A 23285-nucleotide genomic window follows, 5' to 3' on the forward strand; every position below is an offset into this window, starting at 1 on the left:
CAAGCTGTTATGCTGCAGAAAGATAGTGATAGGCCATAAAGATGTGGAATACACCCTGTGGTTTCCATACTGAATACATAAAGAACAAGTATGTCTCTGATGCCTGTCATAAAAGCAGTACTTAAAACAGGTGATCCAAAAGATATCATACTTGCATGCACACATCATAGTGAGTGGTGGTAACTAGCAATGCTTCCTTGGAATCACAATGTAAGAGAGGTGTTTGTAACATACAGATACTGCATAGGATTCATAAATGCAAGTCATTGATTTTATATGTTATGATCAACTGATAAATGTACCACATCTGTGACACTTTTTATTCAACTGTTTAGTTGTTACATTCTGTTTCAGTTCCAAACTGTAAAGATCTCAGGAACCATGCAGGGAGAAGACTTAAATGTAAAGCTGTAAACATCTGATATAAATAAATTTGTTACAGAGAGCTGTCCTTTAAGAAAGGAGATACTGTCTATATCCTCAGGAAAATTGATCAAAACTGGTATGAGGGTGAGCACCATGGAAGAGTTGGAATATTCCCAATTTCTTATGTTGAGGTTTGTTCTTTGTTTTAATTCCTTTAATTAATTGGGGTAATAGGTCCACAAACCACATGAGAATGATGAAAATCTGTTTTTTCTTTTTCCTTAGAAACTTTCTCCCCCAGAAAAAGCACAGCCTGCCAGGCCACCTCCCCCTGCACAGATTGGAGAGATTGGAGAAGCTGTTGCCAAATATAATTTCAGCGCAGACACAAATGTGGAGTTATCACTTAGAAAGGTACAGTTGAGAACTATCTTCCATCAAAATAACATTGTAATGTCTCCTGCTACACAGAATCTATATTTAGGTAAATACTGTGCTTTGTGCACTCTGCATTCAAGATTTGCAATGCACAAAGCAATGCCATGGTAGGAAACTCTAACATAATACCTTGTTGGCTTGCAGTCTGTCTCAGCTAGCTGCAAATACTGTAATTGTGTTTTGCCTTTAATTTGGACTGTGGCAGAGTATCATATGCAGTCATCTGCTAACTGTCCAGCTAAACTTTGAATTTTCACTTCAATTATCTATTCCTTTATTTAAATATTATTCCTGGCTGTCACAATTATTATAGTAAGGATTTTAATGCAGAAAAAATATAAAATTACGAAAGATAAGAGATTTTTTTTAAAAAGCCTCAGAGATATTTTTGTGAATGTAAATATTTTATTTAATAACAGTTCTTTGTTTATAATGTTCTATTATCTTTCCTATGCATATCCTGTTGGCTATACTGAATTGCATATGAACAAAATGTTTAATTTCTGAAGTTTTTTAGACAGTGGAATATTAATACTGTAGAGAAATTTTATTATTGCAGATATTAAATACTTAGTTGTAAGTAGTGGGTACTCCTCATCCACTGGGAAATTCTGCCCCTAACTTTTGGGTTTGTTTTTTTTTTTTAAGAACTAGAGTTCATAGAAACTTTTCAGTGGTTTGTTTTTCTTTTGAACAAAATGTAAGGATAGAGATTTTTGTTGCTTGCCTACAGCCTAATCCAACACTACTGAAAATAATGGGTGTTTTTTTATTCATTTGAAATTCGTAGAAGTCAGAGAGGTCTTAAAAAACCCCAGGAATAGGAACTTAGAGAAATTAGAGGTTGGGGGTTATGGTAATTTGATGCTTTGTTTCTTTCTAAAATTAGCTTTTGTGATTATTGTGGAGATCATAATCTTGACAGCCAAATTCTGGTTTGCTTGGAAAGTTGATTTGCACTGGCTTTCCTTTGTTCCATCTCACTAAAGACAATTGTAGTGAATTCCACACATCAACTGCTAACAAAATTAAAGAAACCCATAATAATAGGCAAGGATTTATTTCAGAAAGACATGGTGAAAAGAACATCATGTAAACCAAAGAAGGATGTAGCTCATGAAGTAAAAGATTTGAATATAAACTTGATGTTTCCCATTTAAATGTCTACAGTCTCCAAAAACAGTGAGGCCCTGCCCATTTTACATAGGAAAAGCACTTATTTCTCTCATATTTTCAACAGACTCACAATTTTTAGTTTACTACCTTCACTTACTCCAGTTTTACTGAACAAAGCACTTGCATGGATTTAATTGTTTGACTTTTATCACTCTTAAGAAAAAATAGGCATAGCAGTTGGGGCATTAGCTAGTGATTTGGCCAACGATTAAAACAGGTTATGTTCCAAAGAAAAGTGTTCATGTTAATCTCCCAAGCAAGAGGAGAGGACTACATGAGATTCCTCTCAGAAAAAAAGAACAGCATTTTTAGTCCATGCCTAACCCCTCATTTTACTTGGGATGGTAGTTTTATATATGGCTATTATCAATGGGAGGAAAAATGGGAAAATGGAGATGATGCTCAAGACTGATGGGAAGCAGCACTGTAGGGAAGATAATAGTATGTGTTAAAATAATACCTGTTATGTACAAAATTAACTTTCAATGTATGTACTGATAACCCATTTTCATAATGCATTTCAGGGAGACAGAGTAATTCTTCTTAAGCGAGTTGATCAAAACTGGTATGAAGGTAAAATGCCAGGAACCAACAAACAAGGCATCTTCCCTGTCTCCTATGTAGAAGTCATCAAAAAGAATCCATCAAAAGGTGTTGATGACTATCCTGACCCTCCAATACCCCAAAGCTATTCTAGTGACAGAATACATCATTTAAGTTCAACTAAGGTAAGGATTTTCTGATGTTAGCTGCCACCCCTAGAGTGGGTTTAGAAGGACTTGTAATTTTTTTTTGTTAACATTATACATAATTTAGGCATTAAGTACACAACATTTTCTTTCTTGCACAGGTAAAATTGCACTACTATGTTGTTAATAAATAATTTTTATAGACAAGTGTGTCTCATATTCTGCCAGGATTTATGCTCTTTTCTTCATTGGCTATTACATTATTTTTAGTAGAGATAGGTGAAATTTGGGCAGAAAAGTCAAGTCAACAGAAAAAAAAATTATTTGGGAATCTTAGCAAGAATTTGAGCATTAAGGGTATGTCTAGCAGACTTCTAATAGTACAATGTGAAGGCATTCCTATAACACAGCTGTCCTAAAAGCCTATGGTTCCATAAGCGTGCAGGACACAGCTTGCCAAGACCAGTTCAGTACATTTGGAAGCAAAGGAGAACAGCCAGTGATTCTATACCAAAACCTTCCTCCTTTTGCCATTCTATGAGGAGACTAGAATGTTGGTACATTCTTTGGAGTGGTACAAACTGACAGTATTGTTTCATTTAGGAGTGAGGTGACTGTCATCACATTGTCAATGAACTTGAATTCAGACCTTTATGGTTGTATATTTTTCACATCAGATGTGTACCGTAGGTTCCGAGTTGTTTTCCTTTCCTAGTCTAGATACTAGACTATCATACTCATACTACAATCATACTACAGGATGCTGCAGAAAGATTCCTGTGTTCTGGTTTATCATTCACTTGTGAGGTTTTGCACTCACCTGTCCGGGGAACATAACATTTTTGGCAGTGATAGCAGCTAAGGAAGTTTCTGCATGCAAACTGTGCTTAGAATGAACTTGTTATCAATTACTTTGAACACTCAAGATGGAAACTTTTCTAGGTCTTCCTCTTTACCTTTGCTGTTTATCTCTTCAGCATGGGCAGTGGGTTTTGTGTGTAATTATAAACTTCTTTATCCTGCTATTAATTCATGTTTCATTTGGTTTTGTCCCCTTTTCTACTTCTATCTACTTCCATAGTTGGTGGTCATCCGCATGCTTAGACTTTGAAATAAGTTCCACATTTACTAACTACTTTGGGGTTGCAAAAAGCTACCCAAAGATGTCATTTATAGGCAACAGTAGCCTCTGAAAATATTTCTTATTACTAAATATTAGTTCATTTGGGACAGTTGCTAGAACAGGTCTTGTCTGGTTTTCCAGAATGTGTCACAACAGAGAACTAGATCCTATCTCTTCTATTCCCATAAAACTGTTCAAGTAACATCAAATTCTGTAGCTGCCAACTGAGGTATTCATAAGCTAGGGCTCCTTATTGTTACAGGAATCCAGAGGGTCCTGAAGGCAAGTCAATGAGGCAGCTTAAGTTCTATGAGGCATTATGTGCAATGAGGCAGCTTAAGTGCTCCCTATTCCAGAGATGCCTCTCTCTGTTTCCTATGGAGCAGGTTTCTCTCTAAGGTATCCTGCTAGAGCTCCATAGCCGTTGTTGAGCACAAGTGATACTTCAGAGCATTTACATCCATATTACAAAAGTATCCTGCCACTATTATTAAGTTAGTTTTTACTAAATTAGTTCATGAGGGAAGGAAATTGGTAGAAGCCTTCTTTTTAACATAGGATACTTCTTCAATAATCAGGTTAAAAAAAAAAACAAAACCACCTTCCGCTGAGACTCTTAAACAGACATCTTTTTTCTGGATTCAGCTGTATTCAGAAATGGCAATACCATGAAGAAGACATATTGTTCCTAGCTACCTAGAAGAATTTCATCAGTCCTGAAGGTGTTCTAGAGTTTACCACACTTTCTGATACCACTTTCCCTATCCTTTGAAGATTTTTACCACATATTGCTCCTTGTTGCCAGAACAATTGTACTTCTCTGGCCTAATGGCAGTAAATAAATAAGTAATATAAGTTATGAGCAAGTTTTGCTCTCTGTAACTTGGCCTAATTCATCTGTATCTTTAGATCTAATGCAGTTTATAGCCATGGGAAAGTAAAAACGGTAAAATCTCCTCATCAGTATTATTGACCTTAAAACCACAGGTTAGGGGTCCTTGCTTAAGAGGAATGATGAGGGAAAGAGACTGAGTATTTCTGTAACAGCCTAGCTCTACTTTAGCAAACTACATTGTATCAGTCTTTACTGTTTACATTGGTACAGAAGACTCTGTAACAAAGGTTTGTCTTACTGTAATAAAGTTGTTTGCCTCAACAAAACTCAAGCAGAAGGTAAGTAAACTAGCTTCCCTATTCTGCAACATTAATGTAGACTTTTGAAATTATTCTTCTCTACTACATTAATAATTAAAGTCTGTAGTAGTCCAGATAACTTAGAGGTGTACATCTAATTATTTTGGATAGTTGTAACGATTATATGAAAATATTTTTTGCTCAATTTTAATTTTGAGGATTAATAGTAATAAAAATGCATTTTCAGTATTTACTGAAGCAATGGATATCTACTGATGCTGTGTACGTATGACTCACCAGTCTCTCATTCTTAGAAAAGGACGTTTGTTTTACCAGAAGAATACTTCAATCAATATTGTGTAACGGTACTCAAAGCATACTCTTGTGTACTGTGCTGTCACTATTTTAAAAGCATCGTTGACTGCCTATGTCCAGTTTGAACTGAATGTACCTTTCACAAATGATGACATCATTTTGAAATAATAGGGTTAATTTTGAAAAACAAATTAATTCTGAATTCTCAAATTCATTCACTCTGAGCAGCTGCTCATGCCTTAATAAAAGTATGCAATGTATTAAAGATGTTTCTTAAACATTTACTCAGAAGTGCTAAGAAAAATAAAAGTATTAACAGTTTAATAATTAGAAATTACCTCAGTTGTTATACTTGGAAAGGAGTATTTAATGACACCTGAAGTGTACTTCTGAAAATGCTATTCTCAAAATAAGAGTAATGGTTTGGGAAATTTTCATTAATATTAATTGTGTGATTTAATAACCTGTGACAGGCTTACTAACAGAGCACCATAAGTAACATAACTTTAGCAGATCAAATGCAGTTGCCTTCATGAATGTAATGATTCAGATTTGTCTTCGTGTTTGACATTTATGCCCTAAGCCAGAACCTGATAGTTTCATGTTTCAAATGTCTTTCCTGTTGTTATGATTCATATAGTAGTGATTTCAGACACCCATGGTCACTGAAATTTTACCACCTGTAATCCAGATAATGGCACAGACATTTTTCTTTTCCAGCTTACTCATATCATAATTCTCTGTCATGCTTATCTATTTCAATTCCCATGTTTTTCTTATTTTTAAAGTTGCCTTCCCAAGCACTGACCCCGCTTTCCAGACAACTTCCTTCATCTTGGTCACACATTGATCAAAAGATTCTCCAGGCTGACTGTAGTGACTTGTTCTCAAGGACTGTTGGGTTTTCACCTTCAGGCATGTGCAACTTAACTTCTCCATCAGTTCCAGACAGTTTTCTTTGTGACTTAGAAGAACTCAGTTCTTTGGCATTAGCAACCTCCCAAGCTGTAGCAATCTCCCCAGGTAATAACATTCACCACGTTAAGGATAGTCACCTTATGCCAAATACAGAGGTGTTTCTCAGCTCTCCTACAGATCTTCCTCTGTCCTCTCTTGTATCTCCCTCTGTCTCATCTTCAGCCAGCTCATCTCATGGTATAGCATATAAGCATGTCAGCAACAATACCAAGTCAGGAAAAGATAAAGACTTAGAAAGCATAATTGACCCTTTAGTTATTGAAGTACCTAGAGATTTGTCACATACTACAAGAGAAGGTGAACATGGCACTATCTGTAATATCCCTTCACTATATGAAGAAGGTTCCTTGTCCAGTGTGCAAGGTGCAAGTGCTGAAAACGAAGAGGAAATCTGTACTGCAGACCTGTCACTTAATAGAGGGGATCAGTCAGAACCTCAAGAATCAGATTTCTCCGGAGAAGCACAAGACACAACAGAAGAACTGACTAGACTGTATATAGAGGAGGATCTGGTACATGACAATTTAGAATTCTCAATAGCAAGTGGAGAAGATTCTATGGATTGTTATGAAGGATATACTTCACCAAATATTGATAAGGTATTTTAAATTCTGACAACCCTGACTTCTGTATTCAGATAATTTAGTATAAATATTCTCTGCCTTGTATTTACATGTTTGTGTTGTGCACAGGCATACTTTTACATAATTGCATTTGATAAAATTGAGCTCTGAGCAAGCTGGTTTAAGAAGAAAGGTGTCCCTGCCCATAGTAGGGAGGGTGGAACTAGATGATCTTTAAGATCCCTTCCCACCCAAACCATTCTATAACTCTATGATTAAAAATTGTCAGTGTCAGAGGACAGTCCCTTCTCAGAAGCAGGCATATGCACCATTGTAAATTCTATGATGTATGAATCGTGCTGATCCTTTCCCTCCTGTCCTTGCTGTTTGCCGAGGAGCTTCTGATGTGAAAAGCCAGTGAACCATTTCCCTACTAGCCCAATGTGTGCTGCCCCTTTTGAGAGAGAGGCCCCAGCAAGCAAATGCTGTCAACAGCCTCCAGAGGGAGGGACTCTCTGTGCCTGCTGCAGAGACTCTGCGGTTTGTGCGTGGCATGTGTCAGCTCACAGCTGATGTATTTATAGCAGGCTCTGTTAGGAGGATCTGACTAACAGTAACAGATCAGTTTATGTTTGGCAGTTACACAAATGCTTCCTCCTGCAGCCCTCCCCCGTTCCTCTTTGGGACAGTACATCACTGAACTATCCCGAGTGTGTGCTGGCCATTAAATGCCACAATGTAACCATACTTTTTTCTGTCCAGCACTTACTTCAACAGACTATTCAGGTAGTTGCTTTCACTGTCAGCATGCAAGTCAGGGCAAATGTTAAACTATTTAATTACATTTTGCCCTCTAATTACCTTCTACCCTTAAATGACCTGAAAAACACAGGAGAAAAACTTAAGAAGAGAGGTGAAATCCATGGCCACAAATGGCAACTTTTTAATGCTTTCTGAGGCAAGAAATGTCTTCCAGAAAAGTTGATGACTAATAATAAGATTGGCATGAGATTTGTGATTGTTCAGGTTAGTTACATGTCCCCTTAATGAGCATTTCACATCCTTCAGCTGATTCTGTAACACAGTTGTATAGCACAGCTACTTCTCATATTTCTTAAACATTTAAGCCAGCTCTGCTTTCTGCTGGAACATCAGGAGACTGATCCTCTTTTCCATCTTTCTTCTAATCTTCCATTTCCCTCTGCCAAGGCACCTACTTCCCACTCCGTTCCTACAATATCCCTGTCTACTGCTTCCCTCTCAGCTCCTCTCCTCTCTAAACCCTTACATCAGCAGGAGAAAGACTCACTACAGCTAAAGGTAACTGCACTTCTTGAATATGGATTGTTGTAGATCTTCGTGTCTATTAAACAACTACAAGGCTAACACTGAGTTTGATCTTCTCAGATGTACTGCTTTCTCTACTAATATTAAATAACATAAGAAACACAGGATTGATAGGCCTTGTCCAAGTGAAACATAAGGTAAAACCATAGCCATTGTAATACATTTAAATAGTTTAAGGAGATACCAGTATAGGAAAGCAGAAAGCCTTCTACTCAATTTCAAGTTCATACCAGGACAGCAATGTAACTTAGTTAATTGAATGAAACGGAACTGTATTCAAGTATGCAGAAACTAGATAACATTTGTGTTTCTGTTTTCAATTTCAATCCAAAGCCTGGGAGAAAAGTCATAAATTTCACAGGAAAGCACCACTGCAGAGGGTCATGTTCTAAATACCAAAGATTATTCCCTCTTCAGGACTACAGTTTGTGTCAGCATTGAAGCTCTGTGGCAGAAAAATGAAAATTTGCTCTAGAAAGACAAAGCTAATTTGCAATGCTGACTTCCAGAAGATTTGTCTGCTCATGAAAAGGAGAAAAAGTAATGTAAAGACAAACTATCCTAGAAAAGTGATCATTACATCATTACATCTATGTCATAAATACACTCCTCCTTTTTTTCTTTTCTTAAGATCTACCCCATTTTACAATGTGCATTCACAGAAAACACAGACATAATGTACTTAAAGAAGTCTTAAGACCAACAGATCTGTTGTTTTTTTTCTGAAGCGGGGAAGAGATACAAGGCTTCTCTCCAGGACATGAATCTGTCATGAGCTTAGGTTTGTTCCATCTCAAAGAAGAAGCAAAATAGAGTACTGTAGTTGTTTCTGCAGCTTTTAATAATGTAGCAGTTGAAATTCTTTTTAGGTGACCTGTATATTCTTCTCCCTTATTTGAGCAAGGTGTGTTAATCCGAGCTGAAAATAAATTGAAACGGTATACTGATACTTCAGTAACTTCTGTTAATTTAAAAATATATATGTATACACACACACAAACACATATATATATATTTGCTATGTGGCTTAGAACTAAATGGAATACAAGGAGCTATGGGCAGGAAGTGTCACTTTGCATTTTATTAGTGAAAGGGATGTGTCCTCCAAAAAAAGAAGTCTGAAGACACATCCTAAGGAGAAATGCTGACATTTTTCTGCCTCCTTGGCTTCTCTTGGTTTTGGTTTTTTGGTGGTGTTTTTTTTTTTTGTTTTTTTTTGGGTTTTTTTGGTTTTTTTCTGTTCTTATTCACCCCTCTCTCCTAAGAGGGGGCCGGATTTTTCTGTCTTCTGTTTAGTCACATTCTACTGACAGTCACAATTACTCAAGAAAAGGTTTCCAATATAGCACTCCGCTCTCCTCACATTTCCCCCAGCTCACCCCTGCCCATGAGATTTCACATGGGCTGCGCTCACACCCTTTAATAACTGAATTCTGACAAACATGAAGCTGATTTGTAGTGATGCTAACAAAATGAGGATACTTTCATGAAGTACTTTCCACCAAGTATTTACTTGCTTTCTAAATGCAAATCCAAGGGGTGTGTTCTGTATAACAACAAGGAATGCAGGTAGCAGAAATGCTACCTTAGAAGTACCAATGGCAAATGTAATTTGCTTTGTGCTGAATGGCGAATGTAATTTGCTCAGTGCTGTTGAGCTTTCCTGTGTTATTATCTGAGCTACTTCAGGGGGTACACATGCAATAACTGTTCCAATTGCATATGCTATACCGGATTCATCTTTTAATTGTAACATGTAAGGGTCTGTGCCAGAGCAGGAAACCGTTGAGGATAAAAGATACAGTGTAGCAGTGAAAATACTGTATACTAATAGTACCCCTCCTACCTGTAACAGTTGCTTATTTTATCAGGAAAAGCATGTCTGATTTGCATGCATGAATGAAGCAACAAAAATCCCATGATGCTTCATTCTTAAACTCTCGCTTGACAAAGTTTTTGTGGTTCTTCTAGGCTAATTTAAAGAGGGAGCTATTTGTTATGGGTAAACCTCCTCGTAGCCCAGTGATGACTAAGAGATCCTGCAGCTCACCTGTCAGAGGTCACAACTATTCACACAGGGTATGGTACTGGACGCCCAGTGTGCAATAACAGCTTTTCCATGGACAAGGAGCTCAGTGTCTAGTGTTTCAGTACTTTGCTTTTACCCAAGTGTCTCAATACTATCAGTATGCTGTGTTTTCTTCCTGTTGTGCTTCTGTGCTATGACTGAGTAAAGGCAACAGGTCTGCGTGTGCCTGAACTTTTTATATAAATCCAGTAGTGTACTGTATCTCTGCAGTACTGCATGGTATTTCCAGTGCTACAAGGTGTTTATATTTGGTTCTTTAAAATTAGTCTAGTTTTATTAAAATTACCCCTCTCTTTCAAAGCATTTTTAGTTTATTAAAATTACAGCTTCTAAGAGTCAAGAATTGATTCTCCATTGCCTGTATACAGACTGAATTTTTGGTTTTGAATCCATGTCCTTCTTTTCAAAATGTTTTGCTCCTGCTACATTTTTTCCACTCAATACTGTCGTCTTTATCCAAGCATTCCAGATTTTAATACTCTTTAACCTTTCACTTCTTATCTATAACGTAACCATAATACAACTCTAATATTTTCATCTAGCCAGAAAGTCAGAAGTCAGGTTGTTTAGAGTTTGCATGGATTTTGCTCAAAAAGATAATCTACATTATGAAAAAGGGGGAGAGGGGAAACAAACACAAAAAACCCACCCTCAACCTAAACGATAGGAGATGAGAATTTGTGGTTTATGCTTTACTTTCAGTTTAGGATTTAATTGTCCTTTGCACTGGTTTCTTAACATTTAGATCTTAAAACTGGTAATGGGATGAATTGTTTTCCATGCTGTTGCTGCTGATTTTACGTGATCATCTTTCTGGTGTCTCCCTTTTTAAAATTTGAATCTTAGTTTAAGATATGCAGCTTTGTGTAACTTCCAAAGTCTTAGCTTTTTGGCAGACCTCTGCTTCCAGGTATTGAGGGGACAGCTCTTTCTTCATTAATGAAGAAAGTTCAATCCTAGGAAGGCCAGGATTCTTGTAGTAGCAGACAAACACCATCTAACAGAAAGACCAACTAGGAATGAGAGCTGTTAAAAAAGGGATTAAGCCCTATTTTAATTTTGCACATTACTCCAAATGAATGACATGTAACCAGTATATTAAGAGGAGTGTATTGGTCAATGTATAGAATTACTTTAATTCCAAAAGTACAAGAGCACATATCGTGCACCTAATTTGCATACTCAGGACTCTACAGAACTTTTATATGTAAGTCCAGTATCAATCATGCATGAAAATCAGGCATACAACTGTGACCATTTACTTGATTGCACACTCCTTAATGTTTTTGGGATTTGGTCCTGCAATATTTTCTAGAAAATAGGACAGTCTGGTAAACTGAGGTGCAGTTGAAAACTTAGCATCTTTGTTAACAGTCCCTTGTCTAGCCAATGCAACTTTATGTGGAATGAGAGCTTAGGGAAAGAAAACAGGGAGAAAGCTTCAGGATGTCAGCTGGGGTATTACTGTGGAATGCATCCAAATAGAGAGCAAGCACCAAGGTCCCCCTGCTCAGACCACCAATAACTTCACCCTATTTCTCCAAGATTTGTAATTTTGTCACAAGACTGTTTTCTCTGCAGCAATAACACAGAGTTGAAAATCAGGAGTCACCTTGATTCTTACCTATTCCTACAGTGGTTAATTAGAAGCATATGCAGAAAAAGATAATACTAACCTACCTAGTTTCTTCCTGCTATTATGTTCAAAGCATTAAATTCTTTGTAGCATTGTTTAGGAATTTTACTTCCATTGTTTATAGGAGAAGTCCTTAACCTCTCCTATTAAGTTAAGTTAAGTTCTTTTGCACCTCTAACTGTCTATGGCATTCAGCTCAGTTACAGACCTGATGAAAGATTAGCAGCAAATCAGGGCAGATTCCAGTCTAAATACAAAGCATTCTGACTATTCTCCTCTTGCTTGACAACACAGCAATTGAAGGAGGTTTACTGAGTGAGAACTGTTTAATTTGTAATTTTTTCTGTTTATTCTTCAGTAAAAATTATCCATCTTTCTTGTACACTGGCAGAGCAGAGTTAAGTGAGGAAGAGAAGACAGTAAAGAATATGAACAATTTTTTTTTCCTTTGAAAATCTCTTTCCCACCTAGCATTCAATAATATGAATATGAATTAAAAAAAAGAAAATCTGTAATCTACCTGCCTGCATATTTAGGCACCTTTTAAAAGTTATACTCTATAGACTGTTAAGTACAGACTGTTCACAACATTTTCTGCACATACTCATAGAAACTGCTGAAAAGAAATTTAACTAATTTCATCTGGAGATGCTGAAAAAGAAAATAAGGGAAAGAAACCTAACAACCTAACAAAACTCCTGTATTTTTCTGTTCAATTTTTGCCATCAGCCTGTGTATTGTTTATGGCTGCCTTCCCTCTTGGAAGACTGTATCATCTTCAAGAGTGATAAAAGTGTGACTGAAATAGCCAAACCAAGAGAGAACCATGGGGCAATAAAACAAATTCCATGGCTTAAAGATCAGGTTGCAGTTTACTCAATTCATGAAAGAAAGTGCTATGAGCAGTGTTTGATATCCACATTCCCAAAACAGATATGGTTCCCAGATTTGTCTCTACAGAGTGACCAGAGGGCATCCTCAGTCAACAGAGAATATGATCCCTGCTCATATCAAGAGCTTTTCCAAGCAGCTGCTCCTGCAATTTCTGGCCCCAGCCAGATTCTAACCAGTATAAATCAATGACTTTCTAAGCAGGATATGGTTTCCGTAGAAGGTTAGTATTTTTCATTTCCATTGCATCCAGATGTATTGAATATTTTTGCTCAGTGATGCTCCATTAAGAAGGAACATAGTTCCTTTCAAAAAGCTTTGCACTGGAAATACAGACTACTTTTTTCTGTTAAAGTGTTAATTGTTATATTCACACAATTAAATGTATTCTTTCAAAATTTTTTTCTGTTCTTTGCCTCCCAACAGCCCGCATGGCTTGAGATAAAACAGAATTAGTTAAAGCATAGCATGTTATGCCTGCCAAGTTAGTACTCTGTGTGTGTAATGTAAATTGGTATGTTGTTCGTCTGTGAATATTCTAGATTCTGCTATTATGTATAGGAGATTTTATTTCTACTTATCTAAAAATACATTTCACCCAAAAAATGTATGATGTTCATCAGTTGCATCTGATTTTTGTAATGTTATTTCTGTTTCACAGTGAAGAGGCAGCAGGGTTCTATTCCAGCTTTGTACTATGCTATAAATAGAATGGACTGTTGATGAAGTTCACAGTTTTGTTTAGTTTTTATTATGACCTCCAAAAATCAGATCTTTAAATGTGCCAAGGTTCAGTTGTTTGTCATGTCTCTTAAGAATTTCTTGTGAGTTGGAAGGGGGGCAGAATGGGCCATGGTTTTAAATGAGGCAGAATATGAACTCTTGAGCAACTGTGTGTTACACACTACAAATCTTTATTACATTTCAAATCATTTCATTTCAGCCACAGCGCCCTGTGCTTTCTCATGAAAATATACACGGTGGGGGGGAACCGTAAGTATCATTCTTGTCTACTAAACCAAAACCTAACAACAGCCAGCACGCCATCAGATAATTTTTTAAGTTGCCAACTACAATTATGAAGAGATTTCACAGATTTATAGATAACTGCATGATATAGGAAGATAGCCAAGAAAGTCCCAGAGAGCAAAGCCTTATTTGTTTAATTTTATATTCAGTGCAGCCAGACATGGCATCTTAACAGTTCTCCATTGTCTGTACTTACAGAAGAGATTTTATTTTTTTTTATTCTCTCAGCAAAATGACAATTACAGATTCAACATTGATTCAACTGATCTGCTTTAGTAACTTGATGCAATTATTCAGAAACAGTTCTGGATGTGAAGAGAGAGTAAAATTGTAACTCAATAATGTTGATCACAGGAACAGAGGCTCACACTTTTTGGTGTGATTTACAAGTGCAATTCAAATATGAGAGGCAAGAAAAGCTTTTCTGAAAACTGGAGAAGAATCTAGAACTCAAATCTTATTTTAAGTGCTTGGGATATTTCAGAACTGACAGTTAAAATGCAAGTTCAGTGCAAGATTGTCTCTTGATCCCCACGCCCCCCAGCCTTGCACTTGGGTCCTACAGTGATCACTGAAACCAGCAGCCATTCTTCCTTTAGCATCAGAGCACTTCAGCATATGCTCTATTAGATCATTTTTCATAAAATGTACCTAAGGTTTATTGTCTAAAAAGATTTTTAAGTTTTCCTTAGTCATTTGAAGATGAAAAAGAGGGAAAAAAAGTTACCAGATAGATATACCACAAATACATAATTAGATTTGGATATTCAACCTCACTAAAACAACAATTTCCTGTTGGTATTGTTGAGCATACTGAAGCACCTAACTCTGTTTTGAAAGCAATAATTTTCTAATTAATTTTGTTCAATATATTATAAGTAGTTCATGAATAAAGCTATTGATTCTAAAATTAAAAATGGAAATAAATTTATATTTAAATTTATATATAAATTCTCTTGAATATGTTTTCTGTCAGTATTGTAAATGCTAGTAGAGTTTTCATACTTACAAAAGTCTTAGATTAGCATAGAAAGAATGAAATTACTACAAAGGAGTTTAAATGGATTATCTAGAAATTACTAAGATTCAATTCCTAAAGTACAAAGAGAGCTCATTGGGAAGTTCTTGATACTGTACTTGAGTAAGTAACTGGCTTGAATCCTATTCATGACACATTACATCTGCAAATCTTGTCCCCTTGGAAGCTGCATTTAATTAATTTTTGGAATATCACCATAGCTCTGTTTTCCTGGAATGATGATAAGCAAAACAGAAAATATTGCCACTTAGTTTTTTGCAGATTGTTCTTGCTGACTGCTACACAAATTACCAAAGGTAATTGCTTAAACAACCAGTCTCTTTCCAATGATTTAGTAATTGCACACCTCTTGCCATTTATCCACCTTACATCCTGCAATCTGCAGCCCTGGCCAGGTGTAGAAGCACAGTTCATGGTTTGAATATTGAGTTTCCATCCATATGTCCTCTGATTTGATTCAGGCCTCTCCCTCACTCTCATAGAGGGCTTGTCTGTGTAGCCACTGAAGAGCCCAGGGAGCTCCCCCAGCCACAGTGACAGCGTGTGAGAGCTGCTGTCCTGGCTTGTTTTGCTACTGGCTTCTCAGAGCTTAAAGGCAGAACCACAGTGTTAGGTGCTGACCACGGAAGGTTACAGGCCTAGCACATCTAGACTGTCCTTTAGCAGTCCTCTGTTTGGTTACTGAACTATAAAATAACACTAAAATGTTTTTTTTTTTTAAATGTGGTTTTGAAACGACTGGTTGAGGAGCCATCAGGCTTGTCTTTAAACCCAGTCTCCAGTGTCTCATGAGTTGCCTTTCTAATTAAGGTTTCATTTACTATACGTTCCTTACCCTCAAGTCCACCAGGCAAAAAAAAAAAAAAAAAAGTCCTTTTCCCCTCTATTTGTAAGAAGTGTTTTTTCTTAATGTTTAAACCAGCTCCTTTACTTGAGCAAAAGTGCAAGGAACTCTTACTTCTTTTTAAAATGCCTCATTTGTCCTATTTAAGGTTTCAGGCTCTATATAACTATACTCCTAGGAACGAAGATGAATTGGAACTCAGAGAGGGAGATGTCATTGATGTGATGGAAAAATGTGATGATGGATGGTTTGTGGGTATGTTTTAATTTGGTTGCTTTCTTCTTTTTTTTCCCCCTGACCTGTGCTGCCCTCTTCGTGTAGTGCCTTTTAAACAACTTGATTTTTGGCATTTAGTGTAATAAACTTGAACCTGGCTTTATCAGGAGAAATCCCAACCAAAATCCACTGAAATTAGCAGGTGATTTTGCACTTTCGTCTTTTGAAAATGATAGATGCAAATTGACACATGGCTCCAGATTGTTGTACAGCATTGTTGTCATTTGTGACACAGAATGGAATACATATTACTTTTCTCCTTATAAAGGCTAGTCAATTTAAAGCCTTCTCACAGGAATACATCCACAGCATTGACCACTTGTGAAACCCAAGTATTACTGAATAAACGATAATTTCATAACCAGGTGTAGATATGGTGGCTTAATCATTTCATAAACCCTCATGCACACAGCAGCTAACTTAATCATCTGACAAGTTCTTAATATTTAAAAAATTCACTTTATTTAAATAGATTTTATGTTGTTGAAATTAAATTATTTCTGTGTACCAAGAATTTTAGCACCACTTTTAATCAACTGTAACAATTTAGTCAAATATGCCTCTTCATTTGCATTTTGCTTCCTGTGTTACACTTTGTTAAACCTCACAAATAAAACTATATAGTATAAGGAACTCTAGATAATTCTGTTTGTGCAATATTGAACATTAAAAATTTGAAGGCCATGCTTACATAATGATTTTCTGTTGTTATTCCCATCTTTCATCTATTGCTTCTAATTTCAGGAACCTCAAGAAGAACCAAATTCTTTGGTACTTTCCCTGGAAACTATGTCAAGAGGCTGTGAAATTTTTTTTTCTACTTATTTATGCTGCATCTCTGCAACACATCTGCATAAAGCTGCTAGAAAACATGCTACGCTGGCCTTCTGTTTTCTTGCTTGCAGTCTCAAATAGAGGCCATCTAGTTCATCCTCATCCCATCCCACCCGCCAAACCGTTCCAGCAGTATTACAGCAACGACCACAGTGTGAATAACTAAGCTTTTCTGAGACAAGAGGAATCATTTCAACATTTAAATACTCCCTGCTTTAAAGTCTTTTCATGTGAAACACAATAAGAAAAGCCTGATGACAGGTACACAAATGAGTTGCCATGGTGGGTAGGGGGGAAGGGGCGAAAAATTGATCTTGGTTTGAACATTTGTACTATCATGAAGTCTGGTGGGATTTTTTCAGCATGCATGTAATACAGAGGAAAGTTGCTGTTTACTATTTTTTAAAACATTGATTTTACACATTCTTATTAGCTTGGCAGCATTTGTTGCTTCCACATTGCTGTGTCACGGGTTTGCCTATTGTACTGGTTTACAATGTATGACAAACTATAATATAGATTTTTTTTGCCTGCACTTGTATGCTGTAACAAATGCACAGTGATTGTAAAATCTCAAGCAAGCAAAGTGCAAAATGGAAGAACTGCAAGTGTTCTGAATGGGTGCAATGGTATTGGCTAAATCTTTTTTCTTTTTTTCCCTAATGAAAAACTGTAGTGAACCTGTAGTGTTTTCTGTTAAAAAGTATGAAGTGCAAAAGGCACGAAGACTTGGCAAAGAGGATTTAAGGAAGAGCAAGACAGTGCTGTAAGCATAGATAATAATAACCTGCTATTGATGTCTGATATTAAATGGTTGTAATCAAAATGTTGTAATAGTAAGCAACATGAAGTGTAAGAGGTTAGTGTTTTTACTTATCAGGAAATTAAAGAAGCAGGAACATAAACAGTGTTAGTGCAAAGGGTTGTTGGTTTTTGGTTTTTTTCTTTCCTAACATAGCCACCTGAAACATATTCACAAGCATCATGTACTGATTTATTTCACTATATATGTGTATGTATGTTAATGAAACCCAAGTTACACATTCTTTTTAGGAATTTAGACAGCAAAAAAAGTCACAAGTATTAAAACCGATATATTTTAGAGGTGTTGGGTTTTGGTTTTCTGTCTGAATGAACAAGTGTTTGAAAACTTAAATTTTCCATAAGCAAAGGTAAGCATAAATAGCAAATGAAATTAAGGCACAGGATGATAACGACTACGGCTTTATAAAAATAAAAATTTGGATTTGGTTTCTTTGGCACCTTATAGATGGCAAAAGCTTCTGCTCCATTTTTCATGGGTAAAGGATCAAAATTATCAAAATGTATGTAGTTCTCTGTAGCATTTTGTACATAATTTTGCTTTTTTGTACAGAGCCATTTGGTTGTTGATTTTTAAAAAAATTAAGTTTCTTATTTGCCCTCTTCACATACAGAACATTTCAATGCGTTTTTCTTTTCTTTCTCTGTTTACCATAAGCACATCTGGATAGTGCAATTCTGTAAGATAGCCTTTTATGCAAAATTTTATTAATTATAATATGGTTTACCAGCCAAATCTAAATGTACATATGTCTTTATTACTGAGAAAGGTCATTAAGGCAAAGGTAAAGAAACATCTTTGTGCAGCATACCTTTATTATTGCAGATTTCATGGCAAAAGCTTTATATTCAAAGGCTTTCAATTTTAAACTAGATCTGCATGCAGCTTTGCTGTGAGATTAATACTATCTTTGATGCCATTTATGATTGAGGACTTAAATATCTGTTGCCTGTGATATTTAAAAAGTACTGTTTCTACTCTGTATCTGATTTTAGCAAAATGCAGGTTTTTCATACCTGGCTTTCAGGTAACTGACTTTGAATTCCTACAAGCAAAAGGTCTCTGTGGGTTTTTTTTTCTTGAATAGACTTCTAATAAATTTTGCTTGGAGTACAAAACTGTTTCCCCCATCCTTTCTCCAAATACAAGTAACTTATCACTTAAGTATTGCAAAGTGCTTAACTCTTCAAGCTTATAAGCAAATATTAGTACATCTTGTACTTACACACAGACCCCCCACACCCCCCATCAAGCCTACACCAGTTATATATATGTGCCACGAGCATTGCCCACACAGCTCTCACTTGGTCCACTTCTGTGTCATCCTCGAAACACCTGAAAGCAAAAGCAGCAATATGGACTTTCTGCATAGAGTGTGTCAATTTGAGATGATTCTTCTCTTACCAGAACCACCCTTCAAAAAGAAACACAAAGGTAAAACACACAATGTATAAACCCGTTACACATGCCAGAAGTTCCTACATCCTAATCCTTCAACAGAAGCAAAACAAGAACTCCCATGTTAAGTGACAGCACAGGAATGAGAATTAAGGAAAACACTGGGTTTTGGGGAACACTTTACACTTGGGACATCTCTGCCTGATAAGAAACAACTGTCCAATAAAACTAGCAAAAAGCAAAGCAGGTTCTAGGTTTTGGGCGGGGGGGGGGGGGGGGGGGGGGGGCGTGCGTTTGGGGTTTTTTTGTTGAATTTTTTTTCACTGCCTGGTAGCACAGATACTGCTGGTGCCTCAGAGTAGCTCTTTGCCCTTTCTTCTCCGTGTCACACTGGCCATTCCTGCCGGGCTGCTTCTTCCCAAATGCTGTGCATGGCGTACTTCTACCACTAAAGAACCCAGGACAACAGCAACCTGCATTTGGGCAGAAATAATCCATTTCCTCAAGTCTGATGTATGCTGTTTCCTCTTCACAATTGCTGGGCTGGAAAATGCAAGCCCACCAACATCTCTAAATAAATAATAAATATGTAGCTGAAAGTGATATCTGTCTACAGGGAGGTTAAGAACAAGGACTGCTGTTAAAACTCCAGCAGAAACTCCTTTGTCAGTATAACTGCCAGTGCTGGGAGTGCTTTCAGTCAGGACAAGGCCTGATTTAGTCAGTATGATGGAAGTGACCGTTCCCTTCCTCTGCTAATTTAGTTAAACCCACCACATGCATCTCTTCTCACAGCCCAATAACCAAATGCTGGCATATGCAGTCAAACATTGTGTGGTTTGCCCTTTCTGTTTGCTGAGTGACCCAGCACAGGACATCACTGAAGTCCTCTTTATGCCAGGTACCTGTGAGAACTGTCAGAAACAGGCAGTGCTGTGCTTTAATAGTCTTCTATAAAAACTAGCCTAATAACACCAGCTGGTTAGCATAGTCTTACTAATATAAAGATATTCTGGATCATTAAGGGTCTGAGTGGTTAAAGGGTGAAGTAGAATCCTCTGCTAATTGCAAAATGAATGAAAAAGGGGAAAATATTTGCCTTTGTAATGAGAATAGCAAGCCATTGACACTTCGGGGGAAGACTGTAGTTCTTAATGTTTTAGTCAAAAAGTAGAGAAATATTTAAGTATATCCAGGTAAACCCTAAACCAAACATACTCAATTCTGCTAAGTCTGCTGAAATCCCAACTACACTATTTAAGGAACAAACTGAAGTATTTTTTGAGTTTCCTTGGATAGGCCCCTATAAAACCATGAAGGCCACTCCACATGAGTAGTGGTGTTTCGTCCTAAAAGTCACAGCAAGAGAGATCTGGGGAATTAGAGGCCAGCCAGTTTAATATCTAGGAAAAGATGAGAAAAGATCAATTAAAAGCCTCAGATATTCACAGATTTTTCTGGAAAATTATATATAAAACCGAATTCCTTTTCTCTTGTCAGCATATGTGGCATGTTTCTTGATTTCTATTAGGATTTGCTTTTAATGCTATGAGTTGGCAGCCGGATTTGCAGACTAAGAAAAGTCAGTGCCAGTGCAATAAAATCAAGTCTGTTGTAGAGTTTCACTACGTTACAGACAAATAGGTAATATAACCACAGCATCCTGAAAAACCAGTTGACCTCAGTCACTACCCTGCAGAGAGTATATTTGCTGCCGAGGCAAAGGCTTCCTAAAGCAAGACAGCCCATAACATATCAACAAGCCAGGGAGACTAATGCATGAGCAGTTCAGGGTAGTGATCTATATCCCAAACCAAGCAAAGGGTCACCCTAGCAGGTCTCACATTCTGTCACCCGTGCCAAAGCAAAGCATGGTGTCATTCTGCGATGCCTGGTATTTACTAGTTGCCTTTTAAATGCTGATATACAGAACCCGGACAGGAACACGAGGTGCTTCCTGTGCATTTCAAAAAGCAGTGCATGAGCCCATGGGAAGCTGGAAACATGAAGTCAGTAGCTCTAGAAAGACCTTAGGTCATTGCTAAGTATAGTCCCTTACAGCATTAATAGTTACAGGGTGAAACCCTGCCTTTGCTCCAGTTAACAGCAAGCTCCTTTGAAATCAACAGGTCCCACAGACAGTATTAGTAATAATTTCTGTGTTAACGTGAAACTACAATTGCACAAGAAAGAAGCACTAGAACAACTGAATGTCCAGTTTGGGTTGATTTTATAATATGGAAAACTGTGAGTGCACACAAGGACCAGAATCCACTTTAACCGTTCCCCCAACAGAGCAGAGCAGATAGTTCCCTTTTTTAGTACTTAACTGACAAGTTAGCTTAAAAAAAAATATTTTATCCATTGTTACAACCAGCAAATACCAATCAGACCAACACCTAAATCCATCCATTTTATACAGCAGGGAACTGCCAGACCAACACAATGGAAATCAGTACCTTATCCATACACAGTAAATAGGGATGCTGAATTAACAAGACTTTCTTCTGCAACTCTATTGATAATCAATCAACATCATGCCATTTATTTGACTGGATGCAGAAATTGCCATTTTACTTTTATCCTCCCTGTAATGGCCAGATAATTAAGTTCCCAAGCCCTAGCTAAAGACTGCCCAATAGAATCTATTGTTCTCATCCATATAGTGAAGTCACATTCCTTTGAAAATTAAAAATATTTTCACACATATCTATGCAGAATATGACAGAAATCCACTGAAATGAATGAATTCCTGCTTGCACTTCCCTAAGTCAGAAACTAATTAGGCCAAAGAGGATGATACTGGTGACTGCTAGGCTCTCATTTATGGGGTTTGTGTCACCTCTGAAACATAAAAAAAAGTAGCAAAAGCTTTTAGTTACTATGTGGTGATGAAACCAGGGAAGAACTTGAACAGTCCTGCAGGTGCAACTTCTAGTGCAAATGTGCCGTAAATAGTTACACTGTGCAGCAGCACCCAGGACTCCCAGCTCCTGTTTCATTTGCATCAATGAGAATCCCATATATAATGTATTAAGAAATATGCCTTTTGATATTTAGATTTTGTTTCCTCAGGGTTCACAAAGGAGCAAAATTTTGTGGTAACCAATTGTTTTATACCACAAAAAAGCAGAAAGCATTCTTACTAAAATAGCTTTAATGCCTATAACAACTATCCCATACCAATTTTTTGAGCAACCTTTATTTCGTGATGTCACATCTAATTACAAATCAGGAGCACAGAGGGTTCCACTACATCAGAATGGCATTACATCACAAGTGACATGAGAGCAGGGAGGGGGGGAAAGTGCTGACTGACAACACAAAATGTGTTGCTATCCTCAGTACAGACACTCACATCTCAACAATTCATGTTTCTTGCTGCCAACACAAATAACAAACTTGGAAGCCATTATTTCATCACCCCCATAAACAAATAGCAAAGTAATCCTCCTACATTTTCTGTCCACCACATAAATCAGTAAACCACTTTAAAAACATCCCAAGAATAATGTAATTATTTCTACTAGTGAAGAATTACCAGAGAGTTACAAGCAGTGGCTCTTGATAGTTCCCTCCAAAAGGAAGGGTTTTACTTCTCTCTCACAAGCCAATGTTTCCCTTTGCAAGAGAGCGTCCAGTATTCACCTGTATCCACTTTGGGATCCAAGTTCTAGCTCCAAGTGACTGGAAAAGAAATTTGCTATTTTAATATCTTAAAGGATCTCTGGTCCTTTAAGATTGTTTTGGCCGTCTTACATTAATATAAAATGGAGTAATTTTATCTCAAGACTTTCTGTAAGTGCCACTTAAGGACCAAAGAAATAAACTGCTCTATTAAAATAAGCCTTCCGTCATTTGCACTGTGATTTTTTTCCCTCACCCCTGAGTTAAGCATACAAGTGAAACCAGCACTTCAGATGGGGAACACTGAGAAGCCTGAACATGTCGTTCTAAGTGGGTCATTGCACCGCTTCTGTCACTGTGATTTGCTAAATAAACCCCAAGCATGCAAAGACCCAACTCATGCTTCCCTGGGTTAGTGCTCTGAACTGTAATGTGAAACATGTACAAATACCAGCTGGCTTAATACCCACCAGAGGCTTTTCTTACACTACCACAGATTCATCTGTTATAGATAGGGTTTTTTTTCACATGTAACTGGAAGTATTTGAACAGGTGAGAATGAGCCCTTCCCTCCTTACACCATAAAAGAGGACAAATGAATGTGCCCAGGACGTCTGGGGTAGTAGAGAGCAATATTTATATGCCATGGAAGAGTTCAAGGAACTATTTA

At 37.1% G+C, this 23285-nt stretch overlaps 1 protein-coding gene across 4 annotated transcripts in view; it reads left to right on the top strand.

Moving 5' to 3' along the window:
- Nucleotides 1-18036, top strand: part of SORBS2 (sorbin and SH3 domain containing 2) — a 144209-nt gene extending 126173 nt beyond the window's left edge. For all 4 annotated transcript variants that reach the window (XM_053940092.1, XM_053940089.1, XM_053940090.1 and 1 more), the window contains 6 exons: nt 443-557; nt 652-780; nt 2505-2708; nt 13689-13738; nt 15806-15912; nt 16678-18036. In XM_053940092.1, the coding sequence (XP_053796067.1) occupies nt 443-557; nt 652-780; nt 2505-2708; nt 13689-13738; nt 15806-15912; nt 16678-16739 (667 nt within the window). In that variant the 3' untranslated portion in view covers nt 16740-18036. The remainder of the gene's footprint in view (nt 1-442; nt 558-651; nt 781-2504; nt 2709-13688; nt 13739-15805; nt 15913-16677) is intronic.
- The last annotated feature ends 5249 nt before the right edge of the window (nt 18037-23285 follow it).

The sequence above is a fragment of the Vidua chalybeata genome, chromosome 4 (assembly GCF_026979565.1).
Source record: "Vidua chalybeata isolate OUT-0048 chromosome 4, bVidCha1 merged haplotype, whole genome shotgun sequence".
In the NCBI taxonomy this organism is placed as follows: Eukaryota; Metazoa; Chordata; class Aves; order Passeriformes; family Viduidae; genus Vidua; species Vidua chalybeata.